This window comes from Podarcis vaucheri, assembly GCF_965113315.1.
Source record: "Podarcis vaucheri genome assembly, chromosome: 5".
NCBI classification, from domain to species: Eukaryota; Metazoa; Chordata; class Lepidosauria; order Squamata; family Lacertidae; genus Podarcis; species Podarcis vaucheri.
In genome coordinates, this window is record NC_138763.1 from 74043843 (window position 1) to 74060924 (window position 17082).

At 42.5% G+C, this 17082-nt stretch overlaps 1 protein-coding gene across 2 annotated transcripts in view; it reads right to left on the reverse strand.

Annotated features, from left to right (window-relative positions):
- Window positions 1–17082, reverse strand: part of TET1 (tet methylcytosine dioxygenase 1) — an 87405-nt gene that overhangs the window by 45374 nt on the left and 24949 nt on the right. For both annotated transcript variants that reach the window (XM_082223778.1, XM_082223777.1), the window contains one exon: window positions 9291–9341. In XM_082223778.1, coding sequence (XP_082079904.1) covers window positions 9291–9341 — 51 coding nt within the window. The remainder of the gene's footprint in view (window positions 1–9290; window positions 9342–17082) is intronic.

Below are 17082 nucleotides of genomic sequence, written 5' to 3' on the forward strand. Positions count from 1 at the left end.
GTTATAGCCCAAATGGGCAGGAAGCGGGTGGAGGGGCAAGGAGTGTAGAGAAAATAGTTGTTTGAACAGAGGTTACACACTTCTCCCGCATTACAGAATCATAGAACTGTAGAGTTGGAGGGGATCCCGAGAGTCATCTAGTCCAACCCCCGCAATGCAGGAATCTCAACCACAGCCAATTATACTTGCAATTTGCCTACTTGCCTGTGACAAGTAGCCATTGCCCTGAGCAGATAACCAAATAATAAACTGCACCTGCCCAGTGTGGGGCACTTGTCAGAAAAGGCTACACATACAGATTCCACAGTACAGTATCACATTATGGTGGCAACACACATAGCAGAACCACCAGCCCTATAACCAGAGGGACCATAGTTCCACAAGGCTGCTAATACTGCCTACAGTAGACACCTGTAAGGTGTTTGGGGAAGAGATCTCTGAAAGGCTTGCCAAAGTCCTAAAACAGAGAGAGTCAGTAGGGAGACTTGGTTCCCTTAACTGCTCTGGAAAAAAGGAAGCAAACATAGCTTACCAAGCTGACTGGCAGGTAAAGGGAAGTGAAGGAGTGGCTGATAGCCCAAGAGAAGGAAGGCAAAGCTTACCTCCATCCGCAGCTTCCTAACAAAAAGGTCTATCAGCTCTTTAATATTACCGGATTATTCCAAGATGCCTCCACCAGTGTGGTGTAGTGGTTAGAGTGTCAGACTAGAACCTGGGAGAGCAGAGTTCAAATCCCCACTGAATCCTGAAGCTCACTGGGTAACCTTGGGCCAGTCATTCTCTCTTTGCCTAACCTAACCTCACAGGGTTGTTGTGAAACTAAAAGTGTGCATGCCACCTCAGGCTCCTTGGAGGAAAGGTAGGATAAAAGTATAAAAATACATAAAACAAATGTGAGCACACTGTTGCTTTGTAAGGTAGGACTGGGTCACCTCTACTCACAGCTTGGGCTCTTCCTGCCTCTTCTAGCCTTAAACGGCAGTCTGTGCTTGTATCCAGCTTATTGCTATCTCTGTGTTTAAATGGGCAACAAATGTCCGGCAGTGATAGAATCAAAAACTACCAGGCAGAACAATAATTTGGATAATACTATCCTCACAATAATTGCATAGCTATTTTTGCAGATCAGCATCCCAAACACCCAATGTCATTTTTTGTTTCAAGGAGGAATTTTTTTTTTAAGTGTGTGAGAAGAGGGCAACTACAATATCAATAAATATAGAAAAGCTTGTTTTTAAAAAACCCCAAAAATGAAATCAAGTTATTTCTTCCTTCTTATGATGGCATCTGGAAAGACTGCAACATTAATTGGAAAAGTTTGGCAATATTGCAGTGCTGAAAGAGGAGAGACACTGGAAGGTGTTAGTCAGCAGATGTGTCCAAAGTTTGTGGCAACTGTTGCATGGGGAAAGACCAATCAGCAGCTCAGCTTTATATATTTTCCCCTACAACAAGATGCCACAGGGAAAATAACCAAGCAGGGCAACTTAGTGCCCCTACAGCAGTGTTTTTCAACCTTTTTTGGGCAAAGGCACACTTGTTTCATGAAAAAAATCACGAGGCACACCACCACTGTGTGCGGAGAGGGAGATGTCAGAGCCCCGCTGCTCTCTATGGGGAATCGGATGAGAGCGGACCGCCTGTCCGCTCTCATCCGATCCCATCCAATCTGATCCCCACCCAGGATGGATGGAAAATAGGGTGGACACAGTCCAGCGCCCGCCTAGTGGGCGAAAATTTGACTTTTTTTTAAAAAAAATCATCTTTCGAATTTTTCAATTTTTGCCACGGCACACCAGGCAACATCTCGCGGCACACTAGTGTGCCGCGGAACAGTGGTTGAAAAACACTGCCCTACAGCAGCTGGTGTAGGCTGGGGATGATGGGAGTTCCAGTCCAAAACACATCCAGAACAGGTTGGAGAAGCTGAACTTCAGGGACACGCAGAGCCATATATGCCACCTTCAGATATAAATGTAAAAATCAAATCAAAAGCATGAAGGACATTTTGAGCCCAGTTTTCCAAAGATCATAGTTGTCTAAAATATCAAGATATTGTGTTCAATGCCATAAGTCCACAAGCACCCATGCAGCACAAAGTAGGGACAAATAACACACAACTTCTTGTTTGCTCGGGAAAACAGACTCAAATGTCGAGAAAATTCCAGGAATAGCAACAAGAATGTATGTGCGTCTATACGTGCTCTATCTCTGCGTGCAGCCCTTGCTCCTCCAGATTTAGCACCCTTCACAGGTCTGTTGCCCCCTCAAAAGACTGCTCTTTCTGCCCCTCTGCTTGAAATTACCACTAAGATGACCGCAGTGATGCCACCTCTTATTCTATTCAAATGCCTCCTTAAAACATAAGTTTTCTGTGAAGCCTCTACCTCAACACCCCACTTTCCCATACCCTACTGCAACTAAGCCTCTAAACAAGCCAAAGTACACAAAGCTGAAACCAAAGCACACTGCTTCCCTATCTGCCTCCCCTTCTCTCCCCCTTTCATTTGTCAGTTGTTTCTTCCATGTAAGATTTTACGTTGTAAGCTCCTTGGGGCAGGGACCTATCCTCTTGTACCCAGTGCAAGGATGGATGGCATTATATAAATATACAGTCATTCCACATGGGAAACAAAACATTTTGCTAACTTGCACTTTAAAACGCCACTCATACAAGAAACAAATAAAGCAGGAATAGAACCCAGTATTTATTTTAGACATTTCCTGCTTTTGCTTAGAATAGACCCACTTGTGTTTATAGAACCTAACAATACTGGCTCTGCTTCATCTGACGCATGGAATAATGAATTATGAACAAGCAACTGTGAGCACATCCAATGGAGTATCTGTGAGGCTTTAAAAGATGAGACAAATTCATGGAGGACAAGACTAGAAACAGCTACTAGTTATGATGCGTACCTTTCCACCTCCACTGTCAAAGGTAATATGCCTCTGAATGGCTTAGCAGCTGCTGGGATCTGCAGGTGGGCAGAGTGCTGTTGCACTCAGGTCCTGCTTTCAAGGCTTCCCAGACATATGGTTGGGCACTGTCAGAACAGGATGCAAGAGTAGATGGGCCACTGGCTTGATACAGCAGGCTTGTCTTATGTGCTTATGAGAATCAACTGAATTTTAAAGCAAACGTATGCCGTCATAGTACTCCATTAGAACTGCGCCTGCTATTATGGATGATTCTAGATCTCACTTACTTGTTCCTGCTTTTTAACTCCCGCTGTGCAGCTGGCCTCAACAACCTCTTTTCCAAAAGTAGATTTGGCACTTTTAGAACTTACTGAAATGACACGGGACTGTGCCACTTCATCAGCTATTATCTTGTTTATCTGATTATTTTCTGATTTCTTCGAGTGCCTTCTGTACTAATAAATATAACTCTCCCTATCCCAGTATGCCACCATACTTGACTGTTACATTTGACCAGGCATAGGCAAACTCGGCCCTCCAGATGTTTTGGGACTACAATGCCCATCATCCCTGATCACTGGTCCTGTTAGCTAGGGATGATGGGAGTTGTAGTCCCAAAATATCTGGAGGGCCGAGTTTGCCTATGCCTGCATTTGACCATCCAGTTCATTTAAGTTACAAAAACATTGTACATCATGTAGGGCCAACTCACACATTTAAGGCTGAGGTATCCACACAGCAGCATTACTACCCATTTTCTCACACGTGGAGCCATTTTTAAAGAAAACACTCCAATATGGAAATTACACAAGTTAAGGGAAGTTAAAACAATGCAATAACTTCATCAGCTCAGATATCAAAATATGAGTTAAGCCCAAGACCAGTGATACCAGGTTATATCCCAAAGAATTACATTCAATTTGTTGAAGGAGGGAACTGTAATACACCATTCTATAAGGGCTTAACAAATTTGTCCCAGGCAGAAACTGAGTTTTTAAATCCTGCCTGCTAAGTACTTAGATCAATGAATCAGGTGCACAACACAAGCTAGTCTTATTCTAAGCAAAGGAAGCCATATTGGTCTGAGAAAAGGCTTGGTCATTATTTTAGAATGCTCAATTGGCCCTAATAAAGGTGTTGCCCAACTGCAGATTCTTGACTTCACACCAAATGCTAAGAATGGCTTAGCATGCGGAAAGCAAACATCAGAGTGTACTTTATTGCATATTTCTATGCATCTGTTGTGCCTCTTAAAAACTGGTGGATGATACACTGCCTCTGCCATTAGCTGCTTTTGCAATAAGCCACACATCTCATATCATTGTATTGAAGTAAATGTTACTTTTGGTTGATTTCATTGAAGCTGTACACAGATATTGAATTAGTAACCCAGCAAGCTGGGCAGCATGTAAATATAATAATAATTATTATTAATTTACCAATAACCTTTATTAGATATGCCTTTTTCTTTCTATAACCACCTGCCTATTTTAAGTTACACAATTATATTAAGAAGCAATCACTAGTAGCGCTTTGTGAACTGGTTATTTGATGGATAACTTTCTCAACTGTTCTTGAAGGTAGGAAGAAAATGTCAGTTGTAGGGCTTAAGGGCTTAAGGTAACTATTTTATATTTTTCAAAACATGTATTTTTAACTTTTCTGTATGCTCCTGGCAACTCTTTCAAGGATGGGGGGGGGGGCAGAGAGAGACAGCTTTTAGTGATTCACATTGTAAACTCATTTGAACCTCTAATTTACTGTAGCATAAATCAGATACCATCTCTACACTTGACCTCACGTCCCTCCAATTCACTGTGTGACACCAAAACCTCTGCTTTGCTCCTTAGAATCTCCAATTCACTTAGCCCTCTTGGAGAAGTTTAATCATCGTTTGAGATTATCTAGAGGGCATAAGCTAAATCCAACTCCTGGGTAGCATTCTTATACAGTGTATATTAATAAATGAAGTGCTGCCTCCATGGACACCTATATCCCATAAGCAATTGTAGAATGATACCTTCACCTAGTTTCATGATGATTCTGTTCCTGGTTACAATGTCTTTCTGACCTGACAGCTTGTTCTCATCTCTTCCATACCTGCCACTACTCAACAGGAATCTCCAATCCTCACACATCTATTATCCACTGCCAACACACTGATTTAATTCTAAACTTGCCAAGGGCTAGTCAGTACGATGGATGGTATTTTCTTTCCAATACAAAATTCCCCTTCAATCCTCCAATCTATTGAGTTCCCTCTCTGTCTGCTCCACCTTCTTGCTTCTATGTTCTCCGATGTAACAGAGGACACAAGTTTCACAGCCAAATGAACACCATTAGCTCAGCTATGGACCAGCTGCTGAGTGCTATGGGGGACTTTAGATGGTGCGGTAAGCATTAAATCCTTAAGTCGCCAACAGTAAACTTCCTTAAAAATCACTTTTACTATTTTATATATGGCAACTTAATGCCACAAACTGGTTTGTTAGGAGCAGACATTTTCTACATGTTTGTGAGATATATTAGTGGTTTATTAATTTACATTTGAAGCATTGTATAGGGTGGCCAATAAACTATTGAGAATTTGTGAAGTCCATTAAAGTGTAAATCTGTAATAACCCTTGAAATTTGGAAGGGAAAATTCCACAGCTATCTGTACTGTTCAAAATGCTTAATGACTACTATCTCTAGTCCTCTTTGAACAACTATAAAGGATTATATACATCCCAACTCCTCACCATATCCAGACCATGACTGCAGAAGTGGATGAAAAGGACAGCTGGGTATTATGACAGTAAATCCCAAGAAAGTGTGCAAAGGATTGGATTGTTAAGTATGTCTGGCAAAAAAGGCACAGTCTAAAAGAATACACTATATAACAAAATACTAATGCCTGGTGGGTAACACAGACATTTAAAATCTATTATTAAATACACGCAAGGGCTTATGGATTTCAAAACAGTGTTAGAAACTGATATGAAAGCTAGGAGCTAAATAGCACCTTGAACCTAGATTATGGGTGCTGCAATGGAGTGTCTAGGCACGTTTTTTAAAAAACTAGAATACAAAGTTGAAAATGAATGAACTGCAACTAAAATATTATGTTCATTATTCACATGGTATAGTCCTTTCCCTGCCCAGACCCCTAATATTCTTACGAGGGTCTCTTCTCCAGCCTTCAGAGAGTAGCTGGAAGTGGGGAGGCAGAAAAAGGTCCTCCTTTCCTTCCACTCTGCATTTTTAATTTGAAATCTTAGGTGCAGCACTGTGCCCAGAGCTCAGAAGCTGCTTGCGCTAATGAAATTCCCTGTCGCAAAATGCACCTAGAACAATGGGAGTTTCGAACACTGTTTCCAAATGAGAGAGAAAAAACAGGAGGCATGCTATGACATCAGATTAGAGCAGGAAATGTCTTATGTGCTGTGTTCTTATCTCAAAACAGTAAGGAAACAAAATTAAATTATCTTTTAGGGCAAGAAAGATGTCACATAGAGCTGAGAAGCCAAGGTACGTGGAGGAGGGAAACAGAATATTAGGAGTAATCGCAACATACAGTAACATGCCCTCATACAAGAAGAATCTAACAACATGAAATATAAAGAACCCAGTGCTACTTGGTCTGATTTAAGCTTGCTCTAAAATTAACAGATGCAAATCAAACTATCTAGATTAGGGGAAGCCAATGTGGTACCCTCTCAATGCTGCTGAACTGCTATTCCCCTGAGCACTGACCATGCTGGCTGGGATTGATGGAAGTTGCTCTCCAAAACAACAGAAGGGCACCACAATCATTGATCTAAACTTAATGCCACTGTTAAACCTTCCGACCCATTTAAGGAAAGACCAATACAATAAGCAATCAGCTTCTGGAAAGCACTAATGATCAACAGCACAGTGGAACAGAAGCCCTGGGAAAGCCAACTGGTGGCCTATAGGCTGCAGCAAAACTCTATCCTGCCAGTTTGCAGCTCCCTACCTCAACCCAGGTTGGAGGCAAGTGCCTACCTGAATCCCTGTCACCTAACATGGGATGCTCATCATGTTGGAAGTGATGTGCACAACATACTGCTTTCAACTTGGCAAGTGTCCACAAAAAGCAATAAATGTGTTCCAGGGGTCTTGGGTCCTTTAATTTTGCCCTGGGTGCCTGCCAGGTTAGAGGCAGCATCAGCAACTAACTGGGTGCAATTTCTAATCCAGCAAGTGCCCCGAGGGCCTCCACAATGACACCTGTGAAGTCTAGATTGCACCCTTTCAGCAAAGTCAGCTAAGTGCCACTATCCTCAATGTAGTAAAACTGAGACGATCCACTAGAAAGCTTTTCTTTATTTATTTGCTGTTAAGGCTGCCTTCCCACAGCAGCTGAAAATAAAAACATAAATAAACAAATGATGCTAGAAATGAATGAGAGCCACACAAGAGTACAATGGAGCTAAATGAATGGCAAAAGAACATCCCAGTAGACTATGCTCAATAGATTGATTGATTGATTGATTGATTGGTTGGTTGGTTGGCTCCATTGTAAAAAATAATAATACAACTGCTTCTTACATATTGGAACCAGTATCCAAAAAGAAACTTATTTACTTGATTTTACAACCCATTGATTTTGATGGAACTGATGTCCAAACCAGACTGCAGCCTAAATTTTTGGGTTGTCAATTGAAAATGCCAACAAAGTGATTATTTAATTTGCAAGCACACAGCATTGTAAACATGACATTATTTCTAATGACATAGAAATCAACTATGTATTTCAGATCCAAATAAAAAAAGACATAAAATGCTCGCACTTGGAAGATAATATGTTAAGCACAGTGCAAATAAAATTATGAATACTTTTTTTCAAATTCAAGTGTGTCCACACACGCAATTCAAGTATACTTTAGCATCCTAAACACAAATCCAACTATAGCAAATTCAAGTAAATAGCACAATCCCATGCACATTTGCTCAGGAACAAACCCCACTAGGTTCACTGGGTGCTCCTGGATCAGTGTGAACAGGATTGCAACCTAATCTATCAAAGTGGAGATTTTAAGGATACTTAATTTTCTCCTAAAATCTACTTTAAGTGTCTATAGGTTTTTATTTTTATAAAATAATTATCTTTATACACAACTGCTTCGTTTAAGGACCATATGACTAGTTTCTAAATAAACTGCAAGCTATCACACACAGCAAAATACATGTTAACTATTACTACACTCATACCAAGTATTCTTACCACAAAAGAACAACATCCACAGACCTTCAAGCCTGGTCACAGGAGCTAACGCATGGTGTAGCAGCGAGTTAGTAAGTTTGCCAGGACTTTAGTCACACTACAGAACATGCCGCTATGTCAGAGTTGGAGGCAAACACCCCAGTACAAATATGGCAACATAAACGCGCAATACATTTTCACTTTTGAATCCTGAGACTAAACACATCCGCCATGATCCAGAATTCTGGAAAGCTCCAATGACATTCAGCACTCTGCTTGTGTGGGAGGGGCCCTAATTCTCTACTATGGGATGGGGATTCCCCATCGTAAACAGGGATTTCCTCTGCACGTGTACAGGAATTCCCTGACTCACTGAAGAGAACAGGGTTGCCATTTATATATGCACAAGAAACACCGAATATGCACTAGGGTTTTTTCCCCTCCCGATTTTTGCTTCAGCAGCTCCACGCCACACCAAAACACTTATGGAACGCCGCCTGATTTAAAAACCATTTTCAGATCAACACACACTTACTGAAGAAAATGCATACCTGTAGTATTTTTTTAATTACCAATTGCAGGCCACATTTACCTGAATGTGTCAATTTTACAAAACAAGAAGCAATTCATGGGGGGTGGGGGTGGGAATGCAAGAACAGCCAACATTTAATACTCAGATATTATCATTCCACGGTTAACATACACACAGCCTGATATCTGTATGAAGACAGCCCTCCTCCAAGAACCAAAGGGTCACTTTCAACACAATTTCTAAACACATTTACTCGTAAATAACTCTTATTGAATTCAGTAGGACCAACTCCATCATAATAAGCATGTTTAGGACCGCAGCCTTTAAGAAGCAAGGATGACACAAGTCATTTTCAGTGCATCACAAGTAATTTAAAATTCTATCCTGCAACTCTGTGCACAAAGAGTTAAATCTCTACAAAACGCACTTCATCATACTGAGGGAAAGACAAAAATGTTATGAGCTTTTAATATTCACCCTAAATATGAAAATCAGGAAACTAATACTTTCTAGAATTTCCACCCTTCTACCGCCTATTTCACAGCCAAAAAAAAAAAAAAAAGTGTGTAAGACAGGTTGGGGTTTGCTTTTCTGTAATTATTAATAAATTAAATGATCCGTTATTACCTTTTGAACTCTTTGCTTTCTCCTCTGAGGCCTTTTGTTTTCAGTTAGCACCTAAAGAAAGACATCAAATTGCAAAGTAAGCCTTTGTGAATAAAGCAAATATTTATTTTTAAGCATTGCCCCCCCCCACCCGCCTTGTAACATTAGAAGACTTTAAAGCAGAACCATACGGGCTTTTTTCTCTCTCTCTCTCTCTCACTGCAGAACTTAAGAAGGAACTGATGAGTAGACTTTAGGCGTTGAAGTCACCGGAATCAAAACAAAAAGAAAACGGGGGGAAAGAGGGTTAGCGAGGAAGGAGGGGGGAAAATAGTAGTAACCTTCCCCCCCTTCAGAGTCGGGTTTAATTAGGCTCTGCATTCTTCACAGCAAAACCCACAAGGTAGCCATCTTGCTTCCTTCTGCTGAAGAACCTTCCACAGTACAGCACTACTTCACGCTGCTTTTTGAGTATTATTATCATGGTGTTTTTAAAAGGAACAGCGGCGGCGGCGGCGGCAGCAAAAAGCAGCACAGCAAGCCCTGCCTGCCAACACTGGGGACGTGCTGGGCATGCCTCTCGAATATTATTACACACACACACAGACAAAAAAAAAAAATCCACTACAAAAAAAAATCAACCACCAGGCTCTAGAAAAGGACCGGCCAATAGCAAAGCGAGGCCAGGAGCTTCCAAAGCGCTTCTTCCCTTGCCTAGCCCTTCCCAAACAAAGGGTCTCCTATGTGGGGTTTTTACTCGGAGCAAGAGGACACAAGGGGCGGGCGCAAGCTGCGACATGGACTCCCTGCGACCGTGGATCCGGCCGAGGGGTGGGGTGGGGTGGGGTGGAAATAGGGGTTGGAAAGCTGGAGGGGGGGGCTAAGCGGAAGCGAGGTGTGTTATTTATTTATATATATATATATATTTAATGACTGGAAAAGCAAAGCCACCAAACGCGCCCCCCCCCAATTCCTGGTTTGCCTGACTGATTGGTTTAAAGCTGAACGCGAAAGAGAAGACAGAGAGGAGAGATCCAGAGCAAGGGAGGAGGAGGAGGGATCAATTGAGCCCGGGGGGGGGGGGAGAGTGTCTGCGGACGCTGCGCACACACGCACACACTCACCAGGAAGGTATTGTGCATTTTGACTTTATAAGGCGAGGGCTACATATTAGTGCTATTTTGGTGTTTTTTTGGTTAAGAGGGAGGTTATGCGAGGACACCGACTCCGAGGCGGCTAATGCCTCGGCAACCCCCCTTGGCCACGCCTCGGCAGCAATTAATAGCTAATGATAAGGAAAGCGGAGAGAGACGAGGCTCTGGCTGTCATCCTCCACCTACTGCCACTGAGAGAGAATATTGCTTCCTCTTGTATGCTCAGAAAGGTGCTAATTTCTTTATCCTTTCTTTAGCATGTCTAAGGTTTGCTTGTTTGTTTGTTTGTTTGTTGAATCCCAAAAGACTGGGGAGGGGGGCAAGGTCATGGCACCATTCTGGCAGGGGTCTCCATTTTCTACTGATGTGTGTGCGCACGTGCACACACGCGTTCTCATATATATATATATATATATATATATATACACACACACACATATACAGTAGATAGATAGAGACAAACAAATGTGTTAGAAGTCAGTCCTTATTCACAGCAGTAATCAGATTAAAGGACGGAGTAAGCTGTCTGCAAAAAAACAACAACCCACCAACCTAGAGCTTGTAATCGAGTTACTGATGAGCAAATATTTCACATTAAATGAAAACTACACAGAGAGGGGGTGAGGAAATGGTTTAACCAGCTCAAATGGCTTCGGGAGTTAAAGTGAAATGCCGCCTCCACTTTTACCTCCATTCAATCTTCTCTGTTCTAGAAATGCCACCTGTCATCGGATGGCACTGCTGCCCTGGAGTGACTAATCATGAGAGTCAAGGGGCTTTAGATTGTGTTCCAGAGAAGCTTATTGGAGGTTCCTCAATGCGAAGATCAGTTAAGGCAAACATGCTGCCCTCCATTACCAGCCCTCCTATGCAATGCTCAGCCTCAGGGGAGTGGGGGGGGGCACTTCATGTGAGAAATAATGAGGCTCTGTAGGCCGGGCCAGTTGGCTCACGGTGAGCAGGCTGCGCACCTGACCATGCCCTCTCTGAATCCCCTATGAATTTGCAAAGTCCCATGACAGATACACAGTGGGGTTTTTGAACAGATGACTTGTAGTCGACAAAGTTCCTTGAAGGCAAAGAGTTTAAAAACCATCAATGTAAGCAAAGCCCCTTGTATGGCTCGTATAGCACAGTGACTAAGACTACAAATCAGCCAGTTTTGCCTCCACAGGAAACTCAGTAGGGTACACACCACAGCTTTGAAGTACATGGCTTTCCCCCATAGAATCCTGGGAAAGGTTGCTATTTTAACAAATGACAGTTCCCAGGATTCTTTGGGGGAAGTCATGTGCTTTAAACGTATGGTGTGTACACAGGCTAAGTGGCCTTCCACAAGCCTCTCTCAGCAGTCTCAGCTCATCCATCTACAACATGGACAATAATAATAGTGATGTACCTTACAGGGCCACTGTAAAACAAGTGTGGTGAACCTGTGGCTCCAACTCCCATCAACCAGCATCTTCAGTGGTCAGGGATAATGGGTGTTGGAGCCTGTGGCTCTCCATAGTCACTGGGCTATGAGGATCAGCTAAATGATGCGTGTGGAGTGCTCAAAACACTTGAAAGTACAATAGAGAAGATAGAAGTACTATAGAACTCTCCCAGCTACTTTATGAATACATATCATCTAGCTCAATCAGTTCACAACAAATGTCCATGTATTTATATTCTTCTTGTCCTAGATGCTTCAGGGCATGCTAAACTCACACTGACCTTTCCAAGCCTAGGCAGTGTACTCTTAGCAGCAAACACACATTGGCTACCAACTCCAGTTTAGTCATTCATTCATTGCATTTGTATCCCACCTTTTCAGCAAGGGGCCTAAGGTGGTGTACATGGTTCTCCATCTTCTCACTTAATCCCCACAACACCCCTGTGTGGTAAATTCAGCTGAGAGGCAATAACTAGTTCAAGGTCACCCAGTGAGCTTCATGACCAAGTGTTTCTCAAACTTGGGTCTCCTGCTGATGTTGGACTACAACTCCCATCATCCTTAGCTCATAGGACCAGTGGTCAGAGATGATGGGGGTTGTAGTCCAACAGCAGCTCGAGACCCAAGTTTACGAAGCACTGCTCTAACCACTATACCATGTGGGCTCTATGATTACAAGAGCGAAAAGGAAGCATCTGCCATTTCCCATTCTTCAGAAATGAGTGATGACTTCCATCCCACCTAGAAACAAAGATGTCACTTGTAGCATAGAAGGAGATTAGTTACCCCTAGATGCAAAGTGACTGCATCAACAGTCCAATGTGGTTAATACTTGTAAAAGGTCAATTTCATATACTTTCAATGCAGGCTTCTGGAGTAAGAATTGTAATTGCAATAGTGGATGACTGCAGTACGAGCACATGATCTTTTGTACATGATGCAAGATTATTTTGCTCTTGGGAGAAGAGAAGTAGCAGGTGTCTTAAACCCAGGCTGCTTCTGAATCTGGGATGGGAATTAGTGCATATTGGGAGTTACTTAAACTTCCCCCCACCCCCCCAGAGAGCTACTTCACAAGCTATGTTTTTCTTAAAAAGAAGCAAGCAGATGTGAAACGTATGTATACACTGACACACGCAACAATTGCGTAAGTTATCTTTTTGCATTTATGCACAGACTCAACAAAATTGCATCTAATAGAACATAAAGTGCATCTGAAAAAATTTCACCCATTTTCTGGCACTGCATCTACTAGTTGGCTTGTCAGATGAAAGATAATTAGGTAACAGTAGGAAGTCTTGAGGTTTAGACACACATAATTCAGTCTAAGTGTAGAGTATCAGCCAAGAATTCTCTATCTATGCTACATTCCAGGAGCTGATCATATCAGCACTGCAGAAAAGATACTCAATTTCTCACTTTCCATGTTGCAGCAGGAACATATCTTTGAAGACTATTTTGCTTAGAATTTTCTACTTCTGCTAAGATGTTACAATATACTTCTCTGCCTGTTTGTCCATTGTACTGGCCAGACACAGAGTTTACAGATACAATTGTCTAGAATTCTCAAGATGAAAAGTACTTGTTGCCATACAAACTGAGAGCATTATGTTCAACATACAAATCGTGCACACACACACACACACACACACACCAGAAGTGCCCAAGAAAATGAAACTGACAGCGAAAAAGAAGTTAAAGAATAGGGGGTAGCTCATTAAAAAAGCAGAGAGAAGACTTAAAGAAAAGGGTGAAGAAGCAAAGCTGCTATACAATGAGGAGGTCAGAAGAAATCAAAGGGAGGCATGTTTAGTCTGGGGAAAAGATTGACAGAAGAGCTAGAATTCATCCTTTGCTTGAACTGGCCTCTGCTAAAACCTTTTTTGCTCCTTGCCTTAATCACTTCCTGTCTTAGCTCCCACCATTCTTTTCTGGTGACCTTAGCAGATGTCTGCTTTGCTCAATAATTAAAAATACATAAGTACCCATAATATTGCAACTACAATGCTCCTGCGAAGAGGGAACTTGCTTATGTACTCAATTACATTCCTATGCCTGCTTTTGATCTTTGGATTAAAAACCCACCTGCCTTTACTGGTTTTTAGCCTTTCTTCATTCACTTACGTTTTGGCAGGGATCCTCACCCAACTATCCAAAAGTATGTTATTTGTCAGCCTGAAAGGACAAAATCTGGTCCTGAACCTCCTACTTTGGCCCCAGTACAGCCAGAGAGGGTCCAGTTCTCTCACTCAACTCCAGTGGGCTCAGCGTATGCTTCAAGGTGCTGTCTGAGGCCCATCTGCATTATACATTTAAAGAAGTTTAATACTACTTTGGCTCCCCCCCCCCCCGAATCCTGGGAACTGCAGTTTGTTAAGGATGCTGAGCGCTGTTAGGAGATCCCCTGTTCTCCTCAGAAAGCTACAATTCTCAGAATAGTTTAATGGTCAATCTATCTTACAAGGGAACTTCAGCTCTGTGAGGAAACTAACAACATGCTTGACAAACTACAGTTCCCAAGATTCTTTAGAAGAAACTAAGGCTGTTTAAAGTGGTGTGATACCGCTTTAAATGTCTAGTGCAGATGGGACCCAGCAGACACAGCTTCACTGCTTTCTGGGCAGTGCTTCCCTTTAAAGCAGCAATGTAGGCCAAGCAACAATGGAGAGCATGGAAGACTACTATGTCCACAAGCTGGCAGCACAGAGCCTCTGGGCTGCACACACATCATAAAGTTAAAACAACCCCTCTCCGACCACAAAAAAGAATCCTTAAAACTGTAGTTTACCCCCTCACAGAGCTACAATTCCCAGCACCCTTAAACCACAGTTCCCAGAATTCTCCATTTGCAAACACCTCAAAAGGTCTGGGTGCCGTTATTTGCACTTGGCTGTTACTCATGGATTATGGAAATATATGTGCCTTGAAGCCTCGAAGTATACGTTGCGGATAGACAATATGTTAAGGAGTTTAACAATAAAGAGTAGTGCAGGCTTCCTCAACCTCAGCCCTCCAGATGTTTTTGACCTACAACTCCCATGATCCCTAGCTAGCAGGACCAGTGGTCAGGGATGATGGGAATTGTAGTCTCAAAACATCTGGAGGGCCGAGGTTGAGGAAGCCAGGAGTAGTGTGTTTTGAAAACAGAAGTATGGTATCGATATTTTTATTGTATACATCAAATTAAACACGTAATAGCAATTTCTGTTTAAAATTTGGTATTAGCCATGTGTCACTTATGTGATTTGTGTACTAGTTCATAGTCATCAAAATAATAAATAAATAGTGTTGCCAACCCCCCACAAATGGAGACCAGATATTCTGTTTTGGCACCTACAACCCTGGTCCCAAGAGCTATTTGGCTCCTAGCATTTCTATCCCAGTTTTTAACACTGCCCTCCCTTCCTCCTCCACCAGATTAGCAAGAAAAAGGAGCCATCAAGCCTCTATACCATGGGGGCCCAAATCCGGTCTAATCGCCTTCTAAATCCAGCCCGCAGAAGGTCCGGGAATCAGCAAGTTTTTACATGAGTAGAATGTGTTCTTTTATTTAAAATGCATCTCTGGTTTATTTGTGGGGCATAGGAATTCGTTCATTCCCCCCCCCCAATATAGTCCGGCCCCCCACAAGGTCTGAGGGACAGTGGACTGGTCCCCTGCTGAAAAGGTTTGCTGACCCCTGCTCTACGCAAACTCAAAAGCAGACACACTCAAAAGCAGCCATGTGTCGCTTGCTTTTGCTCCAACCAGTTTTGCTTCAAAAGGTGTTTATTCCCCCCCCCCCAAGGGTTATCTGCCTAAATAATGTTATTGCCAAATAGGACAAGGAAGATAAACTGCTGGAACAGCTTGGCCACAAGATCAAAGCACAACACTTTGCAAGAACTCAGCTCCTCCACAGGCTAACTAAAATAATAAGCCAAGCTATTTAAGATGCAGCAAGATAACCCTGTAAGTGTGAGTGTAATGGAGCAGGACGGATTTAGGCTATTGTCTTATCCTTCAAATATCACCATAGAAAGCAGGGGCTTCCAAAGTGGCCTTTGTTGATGACCACAGGCATGGCAGCTAATATACTGTACATGGTGCTGCCCTTCTCATCAGTGGTTCACCCTATCCAGAGCTTTCCTCTTTGCCCTTACAACTCCAGAGGGTCAACTCTCCATCACTAGTTCTGCCGCACTGCTCACTTCTGCCCCTGCTGCTGTCAGCTTCTGCTCTTGTTGCTGTCATGCCCTTCCTGACTCTTTGCTCCACCTCTTTTCTCCCTGTTTGGCCCCTGTAATTTAGCAAACTACCCTCGAGGTTGCATCTGGGAAGCCATCGTTTGAAGGTGTCAAGTATTTTGCAGCATGGTCCTAGCAATTTCTACTTGCAAACCTACTTTTCTAAAGAAATGATCTAGTGCTACTATGTATACTATCTATTTAATATAAGACAAAATGAATACGGGGCAACATGGTGTAAAAGAGTAATATAATACACACTATACCTAAATCAGCCCTTGCCTTGTTTTGCCTTTGTTCGACTGTATCAAGCAAAAAGGAAAACTCAGCAGTGGCCAGAGGATTGGAGAAGATCAGTCTACATTCCAATCCCAAAGAAAGGCAGTGCCAAAGAATGCTCCAACTACCGCACAATTTCACTCATTTCACATGCTAGCAAGGTTATGCTTAAAATTCTACAAGGAAGGCTCAAGCAGTATGTGGACCGAGAACTCCCAGAAGTGCAAGCTGGATTTAGAAGAGGCAGAGGAACCAGAGACCAAATTGCAAACATGCGCTGGATTATGGAGAAAGCCAGAGAGTTCCAGAAAGACATCTACTTCTGCTTCATTGACTATGCAAAAGCCTTTGACTGTGTTGACCACAGCAAACTATGGCAAGTTCTTAAAGAAATGGGAGTGCCTGATCACCTCATCTGTCTCCTGCGAAATCTCTATGTGGGACAAGAAGCTACAGTTAGAACTGGATATGGAACAACTGATTGGTTCCAAATTGGGAAAGGAGTACGGCAAGGCTGTATATTGTCTCCCTGCTTATTTAACTTATATGCAGAATTCATCATGCGAAAGGCTGGGCTGGATGAATCCCAAGCCGGAATTAAGATTGCCGGAAGAAATATCAACAACCTCAGATATGCAGATGACACAACCTTGATGGCAGAAAGTGAAGAGGAATTAAAGAACCTTTTAATGAGGGTGAAAGAGGAGAGCGCAAAATAT